General features: G+C 55.2%; 1 protein-coding gene across 1 annotated transcript in view; it reads right to left on the bottom strand.

Moving 5' to 3' along the window:
• Positions 1-26,339, bottom strand: part of ADARB2 (adenosine deaminase RNA specific B2 (inactive)) — a 364,795-nt gene that overhangs the window by 4,188 nt on the left and 334,268 nt on the right. Inside the window, exons 5-9 of the mRNA XM_004278379.3 lie at positions 21,339-21,507; positions 19,447-19,598; positions 11,954-12,119; positions 3,374-3,555; positions 175-353 (exon numbers count right to left, since the gene is read on the bottom strand). Of these exons, the coding sequence (XP_004278427.1) occupies positions 175-353; positions 3,374-3,555; positions 11,954-12,119; positions 19,447-19,598; positions 21,339-21,507 (848 nt within the window). The remainder of the gene's footprint in view (positions 1-174; positions 354-3,373; positions 3,556-11,953; positions 12,120-19,446; positions 19,599-21,338; positions 21,508-26,339) is intronic.

The raw sequence follows: 26,339 nt of genomic DNA, 5'->3' as shown, positions 1-26,339 counted from the left end.
TCTGGGGCCACAGCATGAGACCCTGCTGCAGGTCAGGGGTCCCACTAGGAGGGGCACACCTGGGGTTGGCGGGGGGTGGGCAGGGACACGGGGGCTGGTTTGCGTGTCCCGTGTCACCCTGGCTCTGCCCAAGCGGCCGCTCCCTGGGCCCCACCCATGTCCAGCCCCACTGACCTTGCCGTAGAGCCGCGCCCACCGGGCCGAGAGCCTGTGCTTGCAGAGCCTGGACGAGCGGCCGCAGCTCCGCTTCCCAGTGGTGGCGTCGATGACCTCCACGTCCGCCGTGCCCACCACCCAGTTCACGCTGAAGTGGGGTGACTTCCCAGGCTGCCGTGCCTCGGCCTGACTCACTCCTGCCGGGAGAGACGGGGCGCCGGGCGTGAGCGCTGCTGGCCGGGCGGGCGGGAAACGGCTCCCACGCTGGTGGGACGGGGTGGACGGCCGGCCCGAGCGCCATCGCTGGGGCTTGGATTCGAAGGATTTTAAATGCAAGGCTGTCCTGTAATAACACTCTGCCCACGTTTCCCCCTTTCTCTGGATGTTCGTCGCGTGGACTGGTGAACAGATGGGGCCGCATAAAGGCCAGCTGAGAGCGTGCGTTTACGGGGCATCTGCTGCCTGCCCGCTCCCCACAGGGCAGACGCCAGGGTCACAGTCCGGCTGACGAGATACGAAATGGAGTGAAAACAAGTGAGCTCTGAGGGTGCAAGGCACCGGCCTGGCAGGGTGACTGGAGCCCAGCGGGGACTGGAAACTGGGCCCTGGTTTGAATTTCAGGACCACAGAGCGTTAAACCGGGAGTGGGTCTTTCTGAGTCCTGGGGCCACCAAGGATGCTAAACCATGCAGGATGGTGGCCTGGGAGGAGGGGCACTGACCCCGGGGCCTCGGCCATATGCCCTCCATGCCCCCTGGCTCCCTGCGCAGCTGACGGGCTGGCTCCACCCCCAACCCCGGCTTCCACTGGGGTCACGCAGAGAAGGACCTTGGTCTCATGTGTGTTCACGGCCACAGTGCTGCAGGATGTTCAGCCTGGACCCCCCCAACCCCCCCCTCCTGATCCCTTCCCTGGATCCAGCCCCCTGAGCAGCTGCTCCCATATCCACACTCTGCCCCTTCCCAGCCTCCTGTTCCCCAGTGGGCAGACTGGATGGCAGCATGGGGCCTCTCAGGGCCCTGGGTGGGTGGGCCCAGGGGCCCCAGCAACATCTCACGGGGAAGCAGAGCCTGGTGCTGGGAAGCAAGTGGCAACCCAAGGAGCTGGACACATGGAAAAGTTGTCACCTGACTCATCAACATAGATGGAAATTAAATTTAACTTAGACACCCAAGAACTGAACATTTGCTTTTAGCTCCACACCAGGAATTCTAGGTCTTTGGGGGCCACTGCAGAGCTGTTTCTGCTGCTCAACCACAGGAAGTCATTAATCTTCAACATTTTAAGAAAGAACAGGAGAAAGAAGAAAAGGGAAAGTGAAAGAAAGACATTGAAACCGGGCCCAAAGTGATATTTTATCAGAATTACTGAAATTATTGACCGTTTAGAAAATGACTCTGGTTTCATAGACATTGAATTTGAGGCAAGCCTTCCCATCCCTCACCTGACGATGGTGAGTCAGGACTGAGCCCCTTGGAGACGGGCGTGGGTCTCAGGCTCCCATCCCCAGCTCCTACGAGGTGGATGGCACCACCTCTTCAGCTGGTCTTGTTTGTGTTGTTAATTCTTGTGTGGTTAAGAAACTGTGCCATTGCCACGGGTCACAGTGGGTGTGTCGGGAGAACTTGGCCTTCTGGTTAAACGGGGTTCAAATCCTTGCTCCATGTTGATAAATAGAGCATCTTCACACTTAAATTCCTGTGAGTCTATTTCCACATTTATAAATGGAGGTGACAGCAGCTGTCGTGGTTGGTGTGACAGGGTGTGTGCCTCATCTTGACGTTGACGGGGGTGGCTGCTGGGTTTAGTTAGGTCCCTTCCCTGAATGGTGGAGCCGTTCTCTGGGGGGGACTCGTGGAGGGTGAGTAGCTGCACCGTGCAGATCAGGCCTCTCTGGGCACCCACTCCCCAGGAGAACCACCCACAGGCTGTACGTGGCCATCACCTGCCGGGCTCAGGCCGCAGGGCACCACAGCCATGGGCACAGCTTTGGGTCAGATCCGAAGGCACCGTTCATGGCGAGGACGGGGGTGAGGGAACCCCCTCCGCGACAAGTCGGCCCGAGTCACGGGAAGGGAAGGTGGGGCAGTGGTCCTGGATGGGCACACGACCCCTGCTCCCATGGCCTCGCTGTAGTTTGCTGAGTCCCCTCCCTGGACGCTGGGAGCCCCTGGAATCTGACATGGTCCCCGGATTTGGCAGAGAGTCTTAGATTTTAGGAACAGGTTCTGGTGTGTAAAGAAACCTGGGGCATAGCCACTGAGCCCTGGGTGGTCCCAGCCCCACTGGGAGCATCCTCTTCCGCCCTGTCTGAGCTTTGGGGTCCGTGATGCTGCCCTTGGCTGGTGACGCTCGTGGGAGGGTTGAGGGAGTGGGGAGGTGTGCTCTCTTGGGGGCTGGCCTGGCTGAGAGCTGTCCCCGCGAGTTCCCGCCACCCCGTGGGCACCATCGTTGCCCCTGGTTTTCTGAGAACAACCTTAGGGTCCTGGGAGTAACCCTTAGGCCTGACTCTTACCACAACCGTTGACTGGCTCTTTGACCTTCTCTCTCCTCTTCCGGGGGATCTGGTCTAAGCCCCGGACTGGCCAATTGCTGTGGGTCTGCACATGCCCACCACCCAGGGCCCCCCACCGCAGATCACGGCTTGCAGCCCCTTCAGAGACAAGGCACCGCCCAGGAGGGAGCCGCGGTGGATTACCGGGTTAATTACGGGGGTCACAGTGGGTGGGGCTACCTCCCCAATGCCCCCTTCCGCTGAGCTGAGAGGTCAGCTGCCGCCAGAGGGGCTCACGGCTGTGTGACTTCTGGTCCTCACGACCCCAGGCTGGCCCTGGCGGCCTGGGGGCAGCATCCCCCTCCCAGGTTTGGTGCTGGGGGAACATTCAGGAATTTGCTCCTGGATCAGGTGGGGGCGACCTATGGCCCTGGGTCCCCCCTGCCCTGTTGGACACGTGTGTTTTTTGCCTGGATTTCTCTGGGCACCGCAGACACTGCCCTGAAAGTGACACTGTGATGTCTGAGGGGCTCATCCTGTTACACCTTCACTCTGGAACGTCGTCCGGAGATGCTCCGCACCCGGCTGACCTTTCAAGTATCCGATCTCTGCAGTTCTGCTCGCTGAGTCTTAAATGGCCACGGGCCAGACTGGGAGAGCCTGCCCTGGGGGCCTCAGGGCCTGTGGACGGAGGGGTGTGTGCGTTTGAGGACCTGTTCTTACCGCTGAGGAGGGGCCGGTTGTGCCGGTACGAGGTGGGCAGCTGGCCGATGTCCTCGGTCCTGTGGCTCATGACCCGGGAGAGGTGGCCGGTGTGGTGCAGGCTCCCCACCACGATGCTGTGCAGGTACACAGGCTCGATGAAGTGGCAGAGCAGCGCACCCTGCAGCCCCAGCACGTTCCACCTGGGGGGGAGAGGGGCGTCAGCGCCCTGGCTCACTGGCCTCACCTGGGGGAGGACGGGGGGCCTTTCTGCGCCGTTGTCCCCGAGGCGTCACTGTCCCCATCGTGCAGCTGGCGGTGGGGGGTTGGGGGAGCTGGCCTGGGGCTCGCAGCACACTGGACCGGGCATGGCTTTGGCCTCGTGACCCCTGGTGACCCCGAGCCCCTCTCTGCCCTCAGGGGGACGGGTGTCGGTGGGTCTGCGTGTGAATAAACGTGGATCCTTTTCCTGGAAAATGAGTTGTTGGGTGAAGGGGAAGCTACATATTCTCTCAGGGACTTAAAGTCAGATTTAAAAAATGACCCTCTGGGCTTCCCTGGTGGTGCAGTGGTTGGGAGACCGCCTGCCGATGCAGGGGACGCGGGTTCGTGCCCCGGTCCGGGGGGATCCCGCGTGCCGCGGAGCAGCTGGGCCCGTGAGCCATGGCCGCTGGGCCCGTGAGCCATGGCCGCTGGGCCTGCGCGTCTGGAGCCTGTGCTCCACGACGGGAGAGGCCACGGCAGTGAGAGGCCTGTGTACCGCAAAAAAATAAAAAATAAAAAAGACCCTCTGTCTCCAAAGTGAATTGCAATTTTTCTTTATGTTCCCTGGGAAATATCAGAAATTGAATTGACTGCAGTTTAGGGGAAAATACTCTCCCTCCCCACCCCTTTGTCAAACTCAGCAGTGGGCGGGACCTGCTGTGGTGACATGAACGACCTTGTTTGGCTCTGGGGGTGATTTGACTTCAGGAGCCCCGATCAGAGGACGAGGCCGTGGTCCTTGACATAAATGAGGCTCTGGGTGAGTGTTTGCTTCTGCCAGCAAAGGTGACAGGAGCCTCGTCAGACATTTCCCTGTAAGTTTGAGTGGAACAACTTTCCGTGTATCTGTTATTTAAGGCAACATTTTGTGGTTTCCACATGCTTAAAATCCAGCCTCCATCAGCACAAGCATTATGCAGTTAATTTCTTACATCATTATTCTTTTCATTAATTAACATCTCTCCACGGTTAGAGCAATTACTGTGGTGCTTCCATGCCGTACATTTCCTTTCATGATTAATAAGGAGTCATTCTATTTCCCTTTCCCGAAGCAGTCAATTAACACAGAATTCTTTCCATTAATTACCGAGTGCTCAAACCAGCAGGCCTACCTAGAGAGCAGTCTGCTCTGAGAACCTGTGACACCAATTGCCTTAAAAAATTCTCTTTAAATTTTATTCCAAAAACACAAGCAATTTAGCTGGCGATATTAATTTGCCTCAGAAGCATTGAGGTGAGTGAGAAACATCTTCTAATCTCATGCAAGAAGAGGCAGCCATCTGGCTGGCGAGGATTGAGGAACGGCTCCCCCTCCGTTAAGTGTGGGTCATTAAAGTAATGTGCTCACCCACATAAAACTCAAGTGGAATATAAAAGGTAATATTTATATACAAACAGTTTAGTCCTACAATTTAAACAGTCATTGGTTTTATGAAACGTTTACTTTAGTCTATCAGATTTGCATAACTTCACTTAAAAAAATAATTGTGGTCATTTCTGTAAGTCACATCCTGTCTCTCAGAAAGGAGTGGAGAATTGCCCTTGGGATCTAATGTGTGATTTTCCCAAAGAGTAAGTGTCCAAAAGTGTTGAAGGGGAGCACATTTCTGGAGGCATGAGAAGCGTGGGAATGGACATTCCCCATCGATAACAAAGCCCTTTCTCTAATGATGAGATGAGTATTACAGAGGGGACATTCCTGTGCTTCCGGCTGTCCATGCACTGGCTTTGAGCAAAACTTCTGGAACGCATCTGAATGGCTCTGACTCTGCAGGAAAGTCTAAAGACAAACAAATTCTATATCTGGTCTCCTCATAATAACCTTTACAATAAAGAGACAATCAGCCTTCTCCTTGCCTGGCTGTACGAGTTTAACTTATTCAGCCAACACCATCAATAAAACCAAATGTCGCCCTGAATACGAACTGGAGAGTTTTCAGCATTCCGGATTGAACGGAAAAGTGCCTCTCCTTTTATACAAACAGCTGACATGACTGCAGTGTTGACAGAGAAAAAAGTCCCAGGTCTAGTTTTCAATATAGATAATCCCTAAATAAATATATTTTTGTCTGTTTGTCAATCACTGAAATACCAAAGATAAGTGGGGGAGAGATCTTGGAAAAAGGCTGTTTTCTTTAACTGAGAGACAATCTCTGTACCTCGAGGACTGACAGGGACTGTCCCAGGATGGGCCCCACCCAAGACCTGCCGGGCCTGTGCGCCCGGGGCGTGAGACCGATAACCGCGGGCATGGGTGCAGGGACTGTGGGTGGTCGGGGTCCCTGTCTGCCGTTTTCACCCCCGAGGCACGGCCGCCGGGAGGAGGTGCGGGTCCAACAGGACAGTGAGGTCTGAACATCACCAAATCCATCCTTACTTCACTTCCCTCCTTGTCCGTGGGCAGGTTTGCTCGTGACCTGGAGGCACAGTCACACCCCCTGAGAAAGGTCACGGTGCACCTGGGTGACTCAGGCTGAGGCACGGCTGTGGGTACAACGCCATGCACCCTGGGCTCGTCTGGGGGGCTTCGGGAGCCTCCTGCTGCTAGGACTCCCAAGGCCAGGATGGAACTGGCCTGGGTGCAGCGGGCATCAGCGTTCCCAGCGTGCCAGGCAGTTCCATTGTGAGAGGGTGATGCACAAAGCAGGCAGCATGGACTTGGGAGTCAGTCTACCGGGTCCAGGTGACCTCCGTGTCTTTTGTTGTCACTTAGCCCCTCTTCTGCTTTCCCTCAATGTTCATGATGTCTCCTGGTCACCTAATTTCTAGTTTGTTTTGCAGCTTCTCAGCCCTTTGCAGTGTCCTGGGGGCTGGACAAGGGATGGCTGCTACCTCAGATCTGTGTCCCTGTCTCAGCATTGTTGCAGGAGTAGCAGAGGCAGCAGATGTGGGAGTGTCATCACTGTTACCACGCTTATGTTGGGCAAATATTCCTGAGTTTATCACTCACTACCTTTGAAACAGGAGGGAGAGGGGCAGGGCACAACTTTTAAAAGAATGACATAGCCCAAGGACATGACATAAACTGATTAGAACCAAATGGGTCCAAGATGGCAGACAAGTCGACTTCCACTAGACCTTGAGCCTCAGTATATGCTCACTGTAACACATCAGCAAACTAAATGACACACCCACAGGCGCCAGGACAGTTCCAACGCCAGACCATAAGGGTCACAAAGTGGGTGGTGGCCCAATTTTGGGAAATCCCCGCCCCTTCTCCAAAATAGCCGGAATACTCCTCCCACTCATTAGCCTATGAAATGACCCACCCCTGTAAAAACTGACAGCCCCATACCCTGGTGCCTTTCTCACCTTCTGAGATGGCCCACACTCTGTGGAGTGTGTTTCTCTCTAAATAAACCCACTTGTTACCTATCACTTTGTCTATCACTGAATGCTTTCTGTGATGAGACTTCAAGAACCTGAGCTTCGTTAAATCCTGAAACCAGGTGTGTGATCTCGGTTAAAAGACTATGGGTTTTGGTGAGGTTCGAGTCCCAATCTGAGATACACGGTTGTACCTTCACCACTGGAGATGGGGTGAACTTTCCCCTAAAGGCTGCGGTAAGGTGACCACGGTCTTCTGTAAAGGAAGAGCAGTGGTTATTACACCAAGCTGGGAACATTTGGGGCTGGGCATTTAGTAAGAGCAGTGGTTTTAAAATGACCCGTATTTGGAGATTGGAAGCATGAACACATTCCCTCCTGATTTCAGCAGAGCTGTAGGTAACACCATCCGGCTGCCAGGTGGGCTGGGCGCAGAGCCAGGTCCCCACTCTCAGAGGGGGGGGACTCTTGCAGCCTGAGATCTCAGTGCGGGCAGTCAGATGGGGCCTCGGTTCCCAGAGAGCATCCGTAATTCTTGACAGTTCATTTTTATGGAGAAAGTTTTAATCTGTTCATTTAAAAACACATTGCAATCGATAATCAAGCTCTGGTGCTTAAAATTAGAAACCATATCTAAAGGAACATTAGTTCCAGAAGATTTAGATTTTTATATGCTACTTGCCTCTCGATTCTTAGAGCAAAAACCCCTCCCTGGTTCGCCTGTCCTTTCAGGTGGCCGGTGTTTCCTGTTAGTGACTGTTCAGATCGGCTTCTTACGTCCAGAAAGCCAGGCCACGTCCATGGGAACACGGGCCTCATGGTGACACTTGTCATCTGTCCTGGGCTCACAGAGGCGCAGGGCTTGGTCTGTTTTATCTCTGAGCTGCAGGAAAATCCAACCCTTTGTTGCGCCTCCAACCTTAACTCGTGGGTTGAAGGTCGAATTTCCTGGACCTGGTGAAACAACCCACATTCTGCAGTTTCCCTGGGTCTGCACCAGCCTGGTATGAGCAGTGGCATTTTAGGAATAGATTTCACTATGACTTTGGTTCTGTCATTTTGCAAAGACCACATGAGTTGAGCCAAGTGAGTGGTGTCTCTTACCTGGTTATATTGGTTTCCCGGGGCAGGGGGTGAGGTGGGTGGGGAAGCGCTTAAAACATCGGAAATTTACTCATGGTCCTGGAGGCAGAGGTCTTAGGTGAAGGTGTGGCAGCCCGGGGGCACCGGGGAGACCCCACCCCCAGGCCTCGCTCACCTGGCGCTCAGAGGTTTGTGGATGCGTCCTCTGGGCCCCGCCTCTGTCTCTGTGGCCTCCCCTGTGCACCTGCTCTGGGCGTCTGTCCCCAGGTCCCCAAGGCCTCACTCACGAGGATACACTAGCTGCATTAAGAGGCCACCTTCTCTCAACATCCTTAGCTTAATCCTGCCTGGTAAGGCCACACTCACGGGTTTAGGGTCTGGGGACAAGGATATCTTTGGGGCCACTGTTGGGCCCATGCCGCCTGCTATGGGGCAGTAGGAGATCCCACTGCTTCTGTTTACCCCATACCCTGGGCTCCGTAACCCCACTCTGGGGAGTATGTCCTAAGTCTGTACTCGGAGATCTGGAAAAACGCTTCGGCACAGAGATATTTCTGGAAACATGATGCACGGAGCAACCACTTGTGAGCACCCAGGGATCCAGCAGCAGGGAGGTGCCCGCAGCCTTGCACGTGGATTCAATGCCCGTGACTTTGAAAGGAGCCAGGATCATAGTGTTCAGTGATGGACTGTAAGCAAACTGCCCGAAGCAGCAAAATCCTGATGACAGGAAAAAGCCTGTGTTTAGGAAAAAGGTTAAGGCGTTTATAGCCAAGGTGCCTGCTGTTTTCGGTGACGGCTGGGATACTGGCTGGTCGTCTTTTTTACTTTCCAAGTCTCCTAATGTTTCTTACTGTCTCTTATGTTTTAATGGGGGGTGAGGGGAACCTCAGATGTGTGATGTCGCTCCCTGTGGGCTGTTTCCACCAGTCGGTGTGACTGGATGGTCCCATCACACTTTCCCTTTATCTGGAGGCATGAGAACGTGTAGCCTTAGGTGCATTTAGGATCTTGTGGCCACGGAGTCTCAGGTTTGGTTCTGTTTTGGACGGAAGCCATTCACCCAAGGGAGAGGTACCCACTCTCCCTCGAGCAGCGGAACCAGCTTTTATCTGCAAGATAGTATTTCGCTCCAGGGCTTTAACTAAAATTCCTTTTCGGCCAAAAATCTGACTTTCAAAAGACTTTCATGGCCCAAGAATTTTCCTGGGAATTCCAACGACTCTGTTCCAAAGAGAAGAAATTAGATTTCGTTTTCTGCTATGTCAGCATCAGAATTATTTTTAAAGGGAAAAAACGTAGCTGGTGTATCCCCACTTCCGGCTTCGGGTATTTTTTTCCATGGAAGGGGGAGAAAGCTCTCTCTGCGGCTGGGGTGTCCTGCCCACATCCAGTCTGTGGCGCTGGGCATCCTGGCTTTGGTGCTGGTCCGTCAGACTCTCCATCCTCCCGGTGACGCCCCAGGTGTGCTTCCACACGATGCTGAGCATGGTGTACCCCCAGGAGCCTGGGGACCTGCATGCGCTTGCAGACTCTGTCGGCTGTGTGCCCGGTTTAGGGAGGGGGGCAGCCTGGGCCTGGTTCCCACGATCTTTGGAGTGAGTTTGATGATAATGACATTCACATAACGCAGCCCTTTTCCCTGGGAGGCCACTCTGACCACTGGACTCGTGGGAACGTTGCACAGAGATTCCGTCCATAGGGTCGACCCCTTCCACATGCTTGGGTCCTGGGCCAGGTCTGACCCAGCCGCTCAGCCTGTGTGAGTCCTGCCCACTGTCCAGCATGGTCAGGGGCCACCCCTCCACTGCCCCATCCACAAAAACCTTGCCCCGACTCCGCGTTTCTGAGCACGGCCGTCATCACGAAGGAAACCCCACGCCTGCCCCATCTCCGCTCCAGTCCAGCCTCGCTCGGCCCCCTGCAGAGCTGGACGTCTCTGCTCCCGCCTCCCGTTGGGCGATGGATGGGTGCCCACCTGCGGAGACGGGACCCTAACCCGCGCACGCACCCCTTACGGTGGCACCAGCGATCCCCTGAGGGTCAGACCTTAGACGCAGAAGCAGATGGTGGGGGTGAATAGGATTCCAGTGCAGGACATGGGGTGCAGGGGGAGGGGAGGCCGAGGAGGGGGAGGGCATCACGGGGGTTGCAGGGAGAGAGGCAGAGATGGTGGGCTTGTTCAGGGAGGAGGGTGGGGCAGGGGAGACAGAGAGACAGAGACAGAGAGAGAGACAGAGACAGAGGAGAGTGAGGAGAATGTTCAGGGAACACCTGAGGAAAGTCCTGGGAAGGTGGGCTGGGCTCCCAGGGGACTGAGTGGGGGGAGGGGACCTGGTACCATGCCCCCCGGGCCCCTCCTGCCCCATTGTGTTCCCTACCGTCTGGGCACCACTCACCTGGCCACCAGATTTGGGGACTAGACAGGTGACTGGCAGGCTACCCATGAGCTGCATCAACTCCTGGATGAATGTGGGGCGGCCCCCCACCTGCCCAGAGCCATGGGCATCACAATGTCCCCAGCATGTCACCCCTCAAAAGCAGTTAGAACCCTCCTCAGCCCAGGGACATGACGTGGACTGTACTTTCTAAGTAGACTTTGTTAAACAGAGCATCACTGGTGGGAATGAAACCAGGGGGCCTATGTGCTCCTGGGCACGAAAGCCTTTCTGTCCCCCATTTCTTGTTTCTAGGGAACAGACTGCAGCCTCCGTGACCTTCCCTGGGTGCCAAAGGGCAATTCGAACAGTTGCTAATCAAGAGAGGAGTAGCCAAGAAACCACCTGAGGTGAGATTAAAGGGGCCAGAGAAGCCCATCAAGGTTAGGAAACCCGACCCCCTAAGACCCTGCACATGGCCTGATCTCATCAGCACCCCCCCCCTTGAAGGCTTGTTATAAACCCCTCATCAGATCCTCCCGGGTGGGGACACATAGTTTTCCGAGGCAGGAGCCTGCTGTGTCCCTCTTTGCCTGGCAAAGCAATAAAGCTGTCCTTTTCTACTTCACCTAAAAGTCTGTCTCCGAGATTCGATTCAGCACCGGTGCAGAGGTGCCGTGCTTTCAGCATCAGGACTGTTGACGTCCCACATCACCCGGGCTTTGTAGCGAGTTTAATTCTCTGTCAATTGACATTTAAGATCCTAGAGACAGTGAAACTTAACTTCTGTATCATTCATTCACTTCATTTGCTAAGGAGTCAGAATTAATTTAGAGACCCAACGCGATCCTGGGAGAGCAAGAGAATTTCCGTTAAGGTGGAAACTGCTGCTTCTCCCCACTTCATGAATAGATGAAAACATTACAAAGGAGGGTACGTTTCCTTCTGAAAGATGGGCTAGTTGACGACTACAGGCAGCTCTCTTTGATGCAGAAATCAGTGCTTTGCTGTATTGCAGTCAGGCGGGGGGCAGTCACTCCAGGGGAGTGAAAGGCCTTATTTCTCCTGTAGCCGTTTGGTAATTTCCCTCGAGATTTCGGATCCCTGTTTGCCAGGGCTGAGGTTTTACCTGCCCCGTAGCCTAGGAAGCCTCACAGAGGCACCAAGTGCACCTGGGCCACGGGCCCTCCGCATGCAGGCTCGGGTCAGGGTTGGGGTCGGGGCTGGGGTCCCCGCTGCCCTGGCTCCCGAGTCCCTGGGTGTCTGCCTCTCCTCGGCCCCGCCTGCCTCTCTGACAGCTCTGTCCGGCTTTCCAGGGAGGCTGTGATGGTACAGAAGGCGCCTGGCCGGTGCACAACTGTGTGTGGGGCAGCGGGCAGCCACGTCCCGTGGCGGGTGTGGAGTTCAGGGCCGACGGGGCAGAGTCCGGGACCTTGGAGTGCACCTCAGCACCCGGCCAGGCCCCGCTCTGGGACCACAGTCCCTGTCCCTCCCCCCCGCCAAACACACACCCGGGCGGCACTCGCGCAGAGGACAGAGGGGCCGTTACCTGGCGATCTTGTCCGTGCAGGACATGGTGACCAGCTGCTCGCCCAGCAGGACGCCGTCCCACGTCTGCACGTCTGGGCCACGCACGGGCACTGTCCCCTCCCCGGACTCGATCTTCGTGCGCAGGTGCCCCCGGGACTTCCTGGCCGGGTACTTGCTGCTGCTCACTAGGGGACGAGAGCTGCATGAGACACGGGGGATGGGGACACGGTGGGGGGGACACAGGGTGGTCACGGTGGGGCTCCGAGGGGAGGGGAAGAAGAGGGGAGCTCATTGGGAAGCAACTCCAGTGACCCCGGTGCCACAGCCCGTGTTCAGGATGAGGAAGCAGCTTTGGAGGTAAGTGCCGGGCAGATGGACTTGTAGAGACATGGGAGGAACTGGGGCACAGCAAAGCCTCTGGTCCAGGCTCAGCCGGCGTCACAGCAAAAGGCTGGACAGTGACCATCGGAGGCTCTGCAGCCGTTTGGTCTCGGTCCGACCACTGGACCTGCGGCCCAGCCCTCAGCACAGACGGGCCAGGGAAGGAGCTGCGTTTACAGACACCGACTTTTGGGTTCCACGTCACCTTCATGTGTCAGGAGATGCTCTTCTCACCCTTTCCAACCATTAACACATGTAAAAACCATGCTTAGTTCTCAGGCGGCTGGTGGGATCCGGCCCAATTGCTGGGCTGCAAACCTCGTCTAGATTTTAGTCCTGGCTCTATGGTTTCCTAGCTGCGTAGCCTTGGAAAAGCTACTTAAAACTACTGTGATACAGTTAGTTCGTCTGAAAATGGGGTAGTGGTGGTGCCTCCCTCCTAGGCTTAGGGACTAAATGAGATGGGACCTGGGACCCCAGAGCTGCTGCCGACAGTCCCGGTGAGGGGGCGTCCGCTACACCCCAAGACCGGCCCCTGGTAGGGGGCCTCGATGTCCTGTTACTGCTCTCTTGCCTTTGCTTTGCAGAGTCACCTCCACACCCATATACACCAGTTACCTGAAGAACTAGCTTGAACGAGAGGAAGATTAAATTTATTATTTTTTTCTTTTTCAAAAAAAGGTTCTGTACATTTAGTCAGGATTATAATGTATTATAGAAATGCTTAACTGCTTTGTGTACAAATTATATATGAACTACCATAGTAACACCAACGTTGACACACACGACGGTGGGATGAACGCTAAATGCCTTCTTTCAAAGGTTTCTATGTAAGTTTTAGAATTTGTGAAAATGTGTTTCTCCTTCATTTATCTGCACTGGAGTGAGGGTAAATTATTAATATAAATTATTGCCCAAATAATTAATAACATTTGGGTTTATATGGGCACCTTCTCTTACAGATCTTGAAGTAATTTCCGGTATATTTTCTCATGCTTTCTAAGAACTGAAGTTCCTTTACTATGTATTCATACTGCCTAGAGGCCATCTCTTGGGAAGAAAATTGCTGTACTCTGTGGAGAAAGTAAATTTTTGAGAGGTTTTAGATTGCTTATTGACCATACTACTAAGCAGGTCCTTGATGAGATCCAACTTGGATTGGCCTATGAGTCGTCTATGGAAGGAAGAACCAAGCTGAGAGACTGAGCCTGGGGGAGGGAGGGGCACAGCCAAGGGATGCCCAGCCCTCCCCCCAGGTAGAGCCTGAATCTCTTCTTTGCAGACTTAAATGGCACTAGGAATCGGATGACAATGCTGCTGCTGCTGCTGGTGATGATGGTGATGACGGTGACAATGGTGATGATGGTGATGCTGGTGATGCTGCTGCTGCTGATGGTGATGATAACAATGGTGATGAGGATGGTGATGATGGTGATGATGATGGTGACGGTGATGATAATAATGGTGATGATGGTGAGACAGTGATGATGGTGGTGGTGACGATGAGACAATGATGATGATGACAAAGATGATGATAGTGATGATAATAAATTGAACATAAAATATTTCACCTGACTCAAAAATACTTGAGTAAAACTTTGGTTTGACCTGACTTTTTACACCGTCCAGGTGAGGTCTTTATCACATCAAATTCCTGTGGCAGGTGGCACTGAGGGAAAGGAGGGCCGGCGTAGCTAACAGTTTCCACAGTTTACCGCAATGTTAGGAACTAAAGTCTTCTGTGTGGGAATACTTTCTTAGGAAATACGGTACTTGCTGTCCCTCTCTTTCTGGTAATTATATTCAATAGTATCCTCACCATTCTCTCAATGTTTCAACTATTGTGTCATTTTCCAGACCTGGAAAGTCACCTATTACATTGTAAGGCTCTTCTGAATTCTTACCCAGTGCTTCTGTGCAACTAACTTTCCCCGAAGCAGACTTTGTAGCCCGTTAAGGCCATGACAACCCGGAGGGCTGGCTTGAGTAACAACTGGTTTCTAGGAGTTAACTTAAAGTTTTCAGGTAGATGAATTTTTCCTGAAGAGCCAGGTGCATGAGATGCTCCTGACGAGTGTTTATTTTCAGAGGTGTTGAGTCTCGGCTGCCTCCTCCAGCTCCCCCACCGGTGTGATCAGTCCCAGCGGCTCTGAGTGCCGCGATCTTGCAGAGCTCGTTTACCCTGGCTCTTTCTTGCCTAATTGCGAGAGGCAGGAGGGAGTTGAAGTTGCTACTTCAAGCAGAACGAAATGCCAATCCAACCAGAAACTGCAGGGAACTGACCTTAAATCATCTGCAGTGGATTTGTCGTGTGCCCTAGACAGTGGAAGTGTGGAGCATTAAGACCCTGCCTGCGTGGATACCTAAAGGCTCCCAAACCCATAAGAATGTTCTCAGCTAATTCCGATACTCCATCTCATGAGACTCTTCAGTGTAGTGTCTGTTCACGTAAAACCCTTACTTTCGGACCCTGATGTCAAGATAAAGTGCAGCTGGTAATATGCTTAAGAAAATTGTTCAAGTGAATATTCTATTTTCAGGAGAGAATCAGATGGCGACTGAGGAAATCCACTGAGGGAGCAAAGGTCTATCTGAAATGTGATGCATGGTTGCTGCAGTGGTGCAGGGGAGAGAAAGAGCCATAAGTGGGAAAAAAGTATAGGAAAGAAGACAATATTTTTAAACCCCAAATAAGCTTCAAAAGATATATCCCAGAAGGTATACCCATGATGTAGTCTACTATTTATTGTAATAATGACATCTACAATATTTGTCATGTGGCCACGTGGGTGTTCTTGTCCTACCTGGTGAGGATGGTGACAGTGACGATGTGAGTTAGGAAGCCACTTAAATCCACCGACCCTGCAATGCACGGATATTATCATGTGTTGCATGCTCTGTAGCTCAGTAGTCACATGAAGACGGGGCGTCAGGAAGTGTATTTTAGATTCCCTGACTTCCTACGGGATTTCGGAGCAATCTCTTGAGCTGCCGTCATGTACAAAGAATAGAACTGGCTCAGACGTACAGGCATTCGGTTCACACTTGTAAGATAGCTGTGTGATGTAATCATGCTATTTCTCATGGCTTCTTGTGGGAGATAGATCGGAGATTTGAACTAAGCTGTTAAACTCTTCTAAAATGGCAGTAAGGACTGAATTTTCTAGGTTATTTAAAGAACCTGCCAAGCAAGAGGAATTTGCATTAGAGTGTTGGTGAGTTGGAAGGAGAACGGTCACCCAACCACTGTGACCAGCCCGGGTCTTTTCATTAATCTCTTCATTTAGGTTATGATCAGAACTGCCCCCATGTCTGCAGGCCTTGCAGACGATCCACCAGTCCCCCGTCTGCATGCAGGCCTGCCCTCCGGTGGGAGAGGATAGGAAACCAATTGGGCAGGAGACAGGTTAGGGGGTTTTGAACCCGGGGGCTCAGAACATGGCTGATCCTCAGAATCACTGGGGAAGTTTTAAAAGTACGGACCCTCAGACCCACTGCATCCCGAGGCGCCAGAACCTTGGGAGAGTGGGCACAGGAGCCTGCATTTGTAGAAACTGCCTGGCAGTGTTGTAGGTAAGTCGGGTTTGGAAACAGCCAAATCTGTGCACACCTGCTCACAGGCAGTACGCCTCACAGGCATCTTGGCCAACGGACACTGAGTCCATTTCTAAGGACTCTAGGAAGGGAGAACCTACGATCTGTCCAGGTGAATGTTTTTGAGGGGAGAAAACCCCAGGGACTTTAGAATCTCTGGAGCCACAGGCGTCCCCGGGGGTGGGGTTGTGTATTGTCCCTTAGCTGCAGAGCCCCTGAACTGGGCCTCAGGGGTCTGGGGCTACTGCAACTCATGGAACCTTTAGGGCTGTGGCGACAGCTTAGGCCAGAGTCCCTGGTGGACAGCGGGGGGCTCTGCCACAGGTGGGTCAGACTTGGTTCACTCTGCCTTCCTTCCCTCTTAAAGGACAGGGGGCCATCTGGGCAGGTCTGTTGAGAACTTCCCTTAGACCTAATCACTGAACAGGTGTGTCCGCGGTCCCGTACGTCAGGCATCTGTTGTGCGTGTGTGCCGTGTGCTTGTGCTCGTGTGTGTACTTGTGTGTGAGAGAGGGAGGGGTGACCCCTGGCACCATGGCTTGGGGTGTGCAGAAAGATGTACAGCGGCTCCTGCAGACCAAGCAAGGGGTGACAATCAAACCAGCCAAAGTGACCAGGACCGGCAGGGGCCATGCTGGCCGGTGGAGGGGAGGCTCCTGGAGCAGCTGCGGGTGAGAAGCTGGGGGCCTCGGTGTCCAGGGCCAGAGCTTCTCCCGGCTGTGACCCCTCTGGGGAGAGGATTGAGCATGTCATGCTCTGCATCTGTGAACGCCAGGACATTGCCGTGACCTTCAGGGTCGGGTGCCCTGGGCCTGTTCAGGAGCGTGGACCCTGAGGCCGTGGGGCAGTGAGGCTGGGCTTCTGCAGGGGTGGCTTGCAGGAGGCGGGAGTGCCCCTTGGGCAGGCCCTGCCTCCAGGGGGCCTGTCACTGTCACCTCTGTCCTGGAGGGGACCCCTAAGGATCCCCATCACCCACACCCCCTCCTCCGAGGTCCAGCGAAGGAGGCGCCCTGAGAGTGAGCCGCCAGCAGAGTCACCCCGTCCCCACATTAGCCAATTCTCTCTAAAACAAAACAATTCCGGGGCGTTTGTGCCTCGGCAAATGGAGAAGGCTGAGCCACCTGGAAAGGTCCTCCACGTGGGGGACGGCACGCATTCGGGGTTTCTTGCCCTGGCCCATGAGTAAGGAAGGTGATGCAGGACACTTGCTGGCCGTCTGAGGGACAGACCCACCAGGTGCCCGCTTGGGGCCCTGTGGGAACCCTGGGGAGAAACACCAGCTGAAATAACCTAGGAGCAGCTTCTAATTTCTGTAGGCACATCTGCAGCAAAAATGTGAGGAAAACGCTTTTTTTGGTCCCTTCTACCTGCACCTGCCACTTCTTAAAACACCACGAAGTAAAAGACATCTGTGCCTGGAGGAGAACCCCAGGGCGCTCTGAGAACGTATCTGCTTGTTCTTCTAAACCACCAGCTTTGCAAGTTGGAATTAAGGCCGGGGAGGCTGATGACCTGGAACCGTCCCTGGCAGAGAGCGCAGTCTCGGGGGGGCGGGGCGGGACGGGCTCCCCTTCCTCACTCAGCCACCCCGACTCCGGCCGGCAGGAAGCTGGTGCATCAGGGCCTCCCCAGAGTTCTGTGGGACTTTTCCTCCTGGAACCGGAGGGCTCCTGGCTGGGTCTCCATGATGCCGGGTCTTCTGAGAGAAAATGGAAGGATAATTCCAAGTAGCTAATGGACCATATTTCACAATTTCATGTGGGGAATTAGTACCACGTAGATCCAGCCTGATGAGCGCCTCCGAGAAAATGAATTCTTATGTTTTCTCCTCTCTCTCTCTCTCTCAGGCTGCGCGGTCAGAAGGAACACTCTGCACAACCCCAGGGGCCTTTGGAGGGGCCAAGCCCTCTGCTCGCGTTGCCGGTCCCCCAGCCTGCTCTCCTCCTGGGGCAGCTCCCTGGAAGTTCCCTGACATTGAATAGGTTCCCTTTCATGACTCTCAGTTTGACTTGATTCTCCCACTGACTTTCCATAGGTGAGTGTAATGGTCTGAATGTGTGTGTCCCCAGATTCTGTATGTTGACACCTAACCCCCAAGGTGATGGTGTCAGGAGGTGGGGCCTCTGGGAGGTGATGAGGTCATGAGGGTGGAGCCCCCAGGATGGGATCAGTGTCCTTATAAAGAGACCCCACACAGCTCCCTGCCCCTCCCTCCAGGTGAGGACACAGCAAGAAGACGCCGTCTGTGAACAAGGAAACGGGTTCTCACCAGACACCGAATCTACCAGCACCTTGATCTTGGACTCCCAGCCCCCAGAACCGTGAGGAATCCATGTCTGCAGTTCATAAGCCACCAGCCTGTGCTGTTCAGGAGGGCAGCCCGTGCTGAGACAGCAATGAAAATGTTACCGGTACCCTATTACAGGGGACTCTGTCCAACCATTCCCCAGAGCAGAAAGCGATGGACTTGGAGGAACATTGGTAAAAGCAGAAGGCATTATTTTGGACCCGCATACAATCTGAGTATTAGAGAAATAGGTTAAATTCATGCAGGGTTTTAAAGAGAGCGATTTCCCTGCACGTCCTTATCTTAGGTGAAGGCACTCACCACAAGCCGGGATGCAGCCGGCATTCAGAAAGTGCTCATCGCTCCTTCCCTTGGTAATTAGAACACAAGTGGACCTTCCGTGGGGGGTCAGGGCCCAAACACGCCTTCAGTAACTGTGTTGTCTGTTTCTGCTGTAGGTTCCCTCCGAGCACAACGCGCCATGGGTGCCTCATCATCTTAAGCAGGGGCTGACCCTTCATCACACACAGATGCTCCACTTCCCCACCCTCATCAGATTTGCCTCATTCTGCTTCTGGAGGGGTTCACGTGTGTCTGCGTGTGTGTGCAGTTGTGTGTGTGGTGTGTATATACGAGCATGTGTAATGCACACAAGTAGCGTCAGTAACAGAGTTTCCTAATGGCACCTGGGGAGACACTGACCCCATGAGACCCGCACAGAGACTGCGGTGTCCTCCCCCCAGGACCATGGTGTCACCTCTTGGGTGGACGTGACTGTGTCTGTGGTCACCAGCTCTCCTAAAATACCCGAGAGGGCAGGTCCCACCCAGGGTTTTCACACCCTTTGTGGGAGAGGCCAGGTGCCCGGGGAGACGTCTTTATCCTCCCCCACGTGCAGACGGAGGCAGACGCAGCCCTGGGGTCAGCTCCACCTCCACGTGGCCCGCCTCTGTGCTGCTTCCGCCTGTGTTCTGTGTCCTGGCCACAGGCTGCCTGACCTGCTGCAGCGACGGGGCCCCAGCAATTAGAGAGCCTCTGTCACGTCTCCAGCTACGCTGTCCCCAGAGATGAGGGCCCACTGGACCAAGGTTTTAGAGGATGCCATTCTGATGCTGCAGATGCGCTTGCCTGCCCCTCAGGGCCGTGCCACCCAGGCAAGCAGGCGGTGTCTGAGCGGACAGCGGGACACACCAACCAGGGAGGAGAGTATCGGGCTGTTCGAACACAAAGGCAGAAAGCTGGGCGCTTACGGTCCGTGGTGAGCTCGTAGGGCGAGTGGAGCCGCGCGTCTCCGCAGGGGGATGTGCTCACATAGAGGTGGAACAGGACATCCTCCCTCAGCCGGTAGCCGCCCTCCTGCAGCCGCACGAAGATGGAGCGCTCGCTGTCCTCGCGCCGCTTACTGGGGACAGAGAGGGGCCCCGTCAGCTATGGGAGGCCGGCCGGGGCGCCCGGTCCATGTCCTGCATGAAACCTTCTGGACCAGCCGCGGAGCAGCTGGGTGAGAGCAACCGGCCCGCAGAGGCTGCATCCTCGGCCTCCCCGCCGCCCACGGTCAAGCCCATTCTTCACAAGCCCAGCGTCCTCGGTACACATGACCCCGAATGTGAGTGTCTGTGACACGGCCGTCCTGTGGGTCACGATGCTCCCTGTGTGCCCACAGGACGCTGCGCTCTACACGGCCGCCGTGGGCAGATGGTTCTCTGTTAGACGGAGAACAGGGATAGAGAGGCAGGGCTCGGCCGCCGCCCAGTGAGGAATCCGGCGTGGGGACCCCTCTTCTTCTGCCTTGGCCGTGCCCCAGGGCTGTCCTCCCCACACGACACCCCCCGTGCCCCCCTTCTCAGTGGCGGTGAGGAGCACCCCCTGCACAGAGCGGGCCTAGCTGGGGCCCCTCCCAGACCCGTTCTCACCAGTCACGGGCGGCTCCTTCCCGCCGGTCTTGCTGTTTTTACACGTTCTGCCCCATTGGTGATGGATTCTGAGAGCACGCAGGCAGCAGAACAGACATTTTCTCCCCGGGAACCCTTGAGGCATCCCACCAGCCTTTCTGCTTCCCTGACTGTGCTCCTTCTGCTGCCAGGCCCCCCAGGCCCTCCCCAAAACCTCGGAGCAAACGCCTGGCCCTGGTTTTCTGCAGCCGTTGCTGGTCTCCGTCCCCTAACCCCGATCCCCTGAGGGCAGGGGCCTGGGTGCCCCCGACCTGCAGCTTGGTACCAGCACACAGCCAGCCCTAAACGTCCGCCTGGGGCCACGGTGACACATCCAGAGTTAGGGGTGTTTGGAAACATTTCTGACCTGGCAGCTGGATATTCAGGAGAGAAACCCTTCCCACGTTTGGAGAGATTTCCAACTCCCTTCCCCACATTCAACCCTGGCCGCACCATCCGCCAGCCTGGAACCAGGGGGAAACTGCAGATCAGGGGCTCAGAAATGAACTGAGTGTATGAAGGCATCGCTTTCCTGAGTCTACTCAGCACCTCTGGACCCGCCTTCCCTTTGTGTGGCCCCTGCACAGGCCATGGGCAGGCGGGAGTCACCGCCTGAGGCCCCCAGGCCCCTGTTGCTAGTGGGTTTGAGGAACGCTGCTCCGGAGGGTGTGGAAGGACAGCGGTTCTCGCTGTGCCTACAGCCACCCGTGATTCTGCTACTGCTCAGGGGGTCGTAGAGGGAGATGCCCCCCAGGGGACAGCCTGCTGCTTCCTGATGGCCGCCCAACAGCACTAGGCATCCCACATCTGGGCACGTTGCTCAGGGTCTTCATTACAGAACCCCCCCCCCTTTAAGATGCAAACATGCAGGGAGGAGGAGGAGGCCAGAAACGGGGAGACAGAGCCCATCACTGGCCGCCTCCGTCGTGGTGCCTGGGGACCAGGTGCAGGAAGGGTTTCCGCTGCGGGGCAGGGTGCAGGGAGAGCCCGCCCCACACAGGAGGACAGGGCTCAGAGCTGCTGGCTAGGCTCGTCTGGGCACTTGAGCCTGGGGGCCCCAGGACGAGGCCTGGGGAGGGAAACAGACTTGACCTGGAGTCTGGGAGGGGCTGGTGTGCTTTCGGGGCATAGCCGTTGGCACGTTCAAGGTCGGCCGGGATAGAGGGACACCAGGCGCAGGGGCTGCATGGCCGCCCGGGATCCCCGCTCACCTCAGGTGCAGCTCTAGCTGTGCATACAGGAAGTGGACCAGCGCCCTCCTGGCCACGATCTCCGCATGGCAGTCGTTGACCACCAGCCCCTGGTCATTGATGTACTCGCCGCTGATGCACTTGGTCCCCGAGGACAGGACGACGACCTGGGCTTGCCTGACGTCCAGGCCTGGTGGACAGAGGAGGCGTCAGAGCCCTGTGGCCGCTGCCCTCCCCGTGGGGCAGTGGGTCTGCTCTCCACCTCACCCGGCACCGCCCCCCCACCCCCTTGCATCTAAGCCTCAAGTTCACCTGTAAATAGCCAGCCAGTGGGGCAAAAGGTACTGGGGGGGGGGGGCGTGTGCACACCAGGCTCACTTGTGAGGCCGGAGTCACGCCCAGAACTCCGTTCACTCCCCAATCCCAGCCCAGTGGGGCCCCGAGTGTGTGAACCCCAATTCCTGGCCTGAAGGACCTGAGGGCCGTGTCTCCCCACGTGTGTGACCCAGACAGGGAGGGACGCAGGCCTGTGGTTGAGGAAGATTCGTCCCTTAACTGGAAGATTCTCTGACAGGAGGGCCTTGTGCTCAGGACGGAAGGATGTCTGTGAGGACAGACCGCAGGCCAGTCCCCGCCCGCCCGCCTATGCCTCTGAGGCAAACTCAGGACCATCGGCCACCTTCCCTGCGTGGAGCCAGCGCCCCTCAGAACCCCGGATTCCTGCACGAAGGGACACTTGCTTCTCTGCTCCGCTCACCTCGGCGGCTTTGCCCTGAAGCTGGGGCATGTCTCTGCGTCTGGACTCAAGGCCCAGCCCTGGGGCAGCAGGAGGTCTGGGCACCAGGCAGTCTGGGCCCTGAGGCTCCTGTGAAAGTGCAGCCTGGACCGAGGGCCACTCTCGACGCCCACAAGAGGCCAGCAGAGACAGCAGGACGCCCGGGCCAGCGCGTCCCTCTCTGGAACCGCCTCTCACAGGAGGTGCGGGGGTCCTGGTGGGGCGGCCCCTCCCTGGGCCCCACGCAGAGCAGGAGCCGCCTGGCACCCCGGCCTCGCTTCTGGGGCCGCATTTCAGGAGCTCCCGAAACAGGCTCACACCTGAGAACAGCGGCAGCAGCGGGGAGACGGTGCTGAGCTCTCTGATTTGACGGCCCAGGCTCTCCGTTTTCCCTAAAGAGCAGCAGCGCAGATGGGAGGTAGGTAGTGGCAATACAGCCTCCCTTCCATCCAGCAATTTCCGTCCTGAGATCTTTATGACCCCATGGGGGGCATAGGAGGGGCCATGCCCCCGCGTCCCCCTCTGGTCCCTTCGAGGGCTGCGCACAGCTGCTTCCTAGCAAAGCTCACGGGTTCGTGGTGAGAACAAAGCAACTGGCCTTCTCTTTGGTGTGGCTGTCGTATCTCTGCACGTTGTGTGAAAGTGATGTATGTAAAAGTGATTTACTACCGCAATGTTTGCAAGTGAAATAATATGAGTGACCCAATACTGACCCACCAGTAGGGGACTGCTTAGAGCGGAGTACGTTCATCTGTATACTGGGCCCCTGTAGACAAGTTCTCTGGAGGAATAGAAAGATTTCTAAGGGATATCGTTATGTGAAAAAACAAGGTGTGGAGCAGCGCGTGTACAGCCCACGTTGTGCTGTGAAGGGCAGGGATGTGGGTCAGGGCTGGGATCCACCCGCCCACCACCAGCTGCTGCTAAGTCAGCTGCTTACTGTCTCGAGGACATGGAAGACACGCGATCCCAGGACCGGAGACGAAGGGCATTGTGACTCGCAGCACCGCCGGCAGCAAGAGCCTTGTGCCTGCTTAGGTGCCCTTGCCCGTCTCAGGTGGTGTGTGCAGGGGGCTTGCGGGTGCTGCCTGTGCTCGGGGGTCCCTGAACTTGGGGACGGCACCTCTCCGTCATCAGTGGTTAGCAAGTCCCAAAGGAAAACTGTACGTCACCCATTGAGACTGCTCCCTGCAAACACAGCCGAAGAAACGTTCCAGGGAGAGTGACCGCCCCTCTCTGGCTGGCCTCCTGCATTGCCCTCCTCAGCCCGAGGACTGGTGTGCTCACGCCCCAAAGGACTCACCCCACCCTCTCTCCCCCACCAGGGAAACTGCCTCCCAGGACGTGCGAAGGTGACTGGGCCGGCTTGCTCTCCAGCTGGCCCACACCTGATGCATGGAACTCCCACGCCATGCGTGCACCCTCACCTCCAACTCTGGGAAATCTCTGGGAATGCACTCTTAGTTGTTTAGCCGGGACTAAGCAATTCTTAGCCTCTTCCAACTCTGAATAGATTTTCACAATACTACATCTGACTATGGAGGAAATGATTACCAAATTTCTAAGAATAAAACTGAAGGTAAAATATACCAACCAGTATCAAAGAAACAAATACCCAAACTATAGAAACTAGAGACAGAAAAGAGCGGCATTCACCCTGCGTGCAGACCGCCCGATGGTGTGCTGTTCGATTGGTCCTGGCGCCCTGTTTTCTGGGCCGTATCCAGTGAGTGTAATGACTCAAGCATTAGCGTTTCCACCACCCACTGGGGGAAGCCAGGCTCTTCCACGGTGTGGGCTCGGCGTCAGGAGACCCTCCTCCACGGTCCGCTCGATGCTCCTGCACCGTTTCCTTCTCACCCAGGCTCCCAGCACCCCCTGGGGTTTGCACCCTGAGTATTTGCAGAGAATTTCCTGCAGTTTCATATCTAGTCATTATTTGGTCCAAGTCTGTGTTTAATTCTCAGTCTTTTCCTGAGATTCAATATTCCACTCTTCTCAGCTTTCTATTCTCCAAATTTCCTCGAGTCAGTTTGAAAGCAAGTGGATTTAAAAATGTCGGCTCAGAGCTTCCCTGGTGGTGCAGTGGTTGAGAGTCCGCCTGCCGATGCAGGTGACACGGGTTCGTGCCCCGGTCCGGGAAGATCCCACATGCCGCGGAACGACTGGGCCCGTGAGCCATGGCTGCTGAGCCTGCGCGTCTGGGGCCTGTGCTCCGCAACGGGAGAGACCACAACAGTGAGAGGCCCGCGTACCGCAAAAAAAAAAAAAAAAAAAAAAAAAAAGCCGGCTCAGACATGTCTGGTCTGTGACGGATGTGCTAGGACTGAGACTGACAGGAAAGATTTTCACTTTTGATGGGAGGTAGGGGACTTTCTTCCCCTGGGATCTCGATTTACGGCGTCTCCACAAAGCGGAAGACAACAGTGTCCCAGGGCTTTCAACCTCTAACCATTGCAAATGCACCAATTTTAGGAGGACAGTTAGTTATGCGTAGGGAGTTTTGCATTGCCCTGTGGATGAGGCGCTCAGAGGGAACCCCATGCAGGCCCTAGGGAGTCGGCTCTCCCCACGTGCCCTGCTGCCAACCTCCTGATGCAGTCTAGTCTTTTCTGGACTGAGGGACGTGGGCTACTTCTGGCTCCAATGGCTGCTGACCATCTGGTTAGTTAGTGAAAACTCTTTCGCTCAAGGTGATGACGCAGGTATGAGCCCCTGTGAGATGGGCACCCCCTCGCCTCCCCTCTCCCGACCCTTTCATCCATGGGAGCTGCCTTCCTGCTCAACTTCCGTTCCGAGGTCCCTGACCTGGGACTGACCCAGCTCCACCTGCCTCAGCTCCGGGGACCGTCCTCTTTCCCAGGCTCCTGCTGGTGGGGTGTCCAGAGCCCTAAACCCTGGGGATTTCCAAGCCCAGCAGAGCAGGACACAGGACTGTTGAGAGGTGCCCTGAGCGGACCCGCAGGGAGGGGCCATGGTGCTGGAGGCCAAGCCATCGGCAAGAAGCCAGGACCCTGCTTTCCCCCGTTAAACTACGAGGCCTGGGTTTCCTTACAGTGACAGCCCCCACTTGGGAGGACACCAAGTGCTCCTCTGGGATGTACGTCCCAGCAAGGCCACCTGAGCAGGTGGATGAGTCTTGAAAATGTAAATATAGGGAAACTGGGTGAGAAAGGAGTATAAACCAGGACCCTAAGTGCATGTATCTGAAAATCAAAAGCACTTCAAAGGTACAGCTTTACCCAGCTTCACATTTGCTCATTAATTAGTTCCGACCCTTCAGAATATTGTTGTACCTGCAGCCATGTGGGGTGGGGGGTTCTCCGAGCTCATTAAATTCTCGGCTAACGGACAGGACTGTGCCCAGCAACTTTGCTGATGCTTCTTCCTTCCTCCTGTCCTTCCTTCCTCCCTCCTTCCCTCCCTCCCTCCCTCTCTCCTCTTTCACAAGCAGGTGTGACCAGCATGTACAACCTGACGCTCATGATTAGGGAGAATGTGGACTATTTTGTTGAATAAGACGACATGGTTTAAACACCCCAAAACAATCCCCGGCACAAAGACAAATAGTACATATTAGTGTCTTCTTTTTATTCTTTCACTAACAACCTTAGTGTTATGTTTCCACTGGGGAAAAAAAAAGATTGTAGTTTAAGAGATTGGGAAAAAAATGGGCTTAGTTTTATGGCCTCGAGATAAAATAGTGTTGGGTTTTTTCCCCTGTGAAATCTTTTGGGCAATTAAATGCTGGGTTATGTCCTGATGATCATACAAAAGCAGAGCGTTTGAGCAGCTTTGACGGGGGGATCTGACCTCAAAACAATGCAGCGCAAACTCTGTCTTCCTCCTTTCTTTATGTATTTCCTCACACGCACCTCCTTCCCGAGGAGGAACTAAGGCATTCCATGGGGGAGTGGCCCAGGGTCAGGGCTCTGACCCATCGGCACCTGGTGATTTCTTCCAGACTAGACTACCGTTGCATCTCTACACGAGTCGGGAGTGGGCTGTCTGGGCCTATTGTTCTTTTCCCCTCTATTTTAAGGAGGGACATTTACCATAAACAAGTCAGCATGCGTGCTACGCGGGGTCAGTGGAAAATCTATCCTGCATTTTGTGGTTTAAATCTAATAGTTTAAACCCCAGATTTTTTTTTTTTTTTTGCGGTACGCGGGCCTCTCACTGTTGTGGCCTCTCCCGTGGTGGAGCACAGGCTCCGGACGCGCAGGCTCAGCGGCCATGGCTCACGG

The sequence above is a fragment of the Orcinus orca genome, chromosome 2, assembly GCF_937001465.1.
Source record: "Orcinus orca chromosome 2, mOrcOrc1.1, whole genome shotgun sequence".
Classification (NCBI taxonomy): Eukaryota; Metazoa; Chordata; class Mammalia; order Artiodactyla; family Delphinidae; genus Orcinus; species Orcinus orca.
Note: the sequence above shows the minus strand (reverse complement) of the source record. Positions and strands in the feature narration are given on the sequence as shown.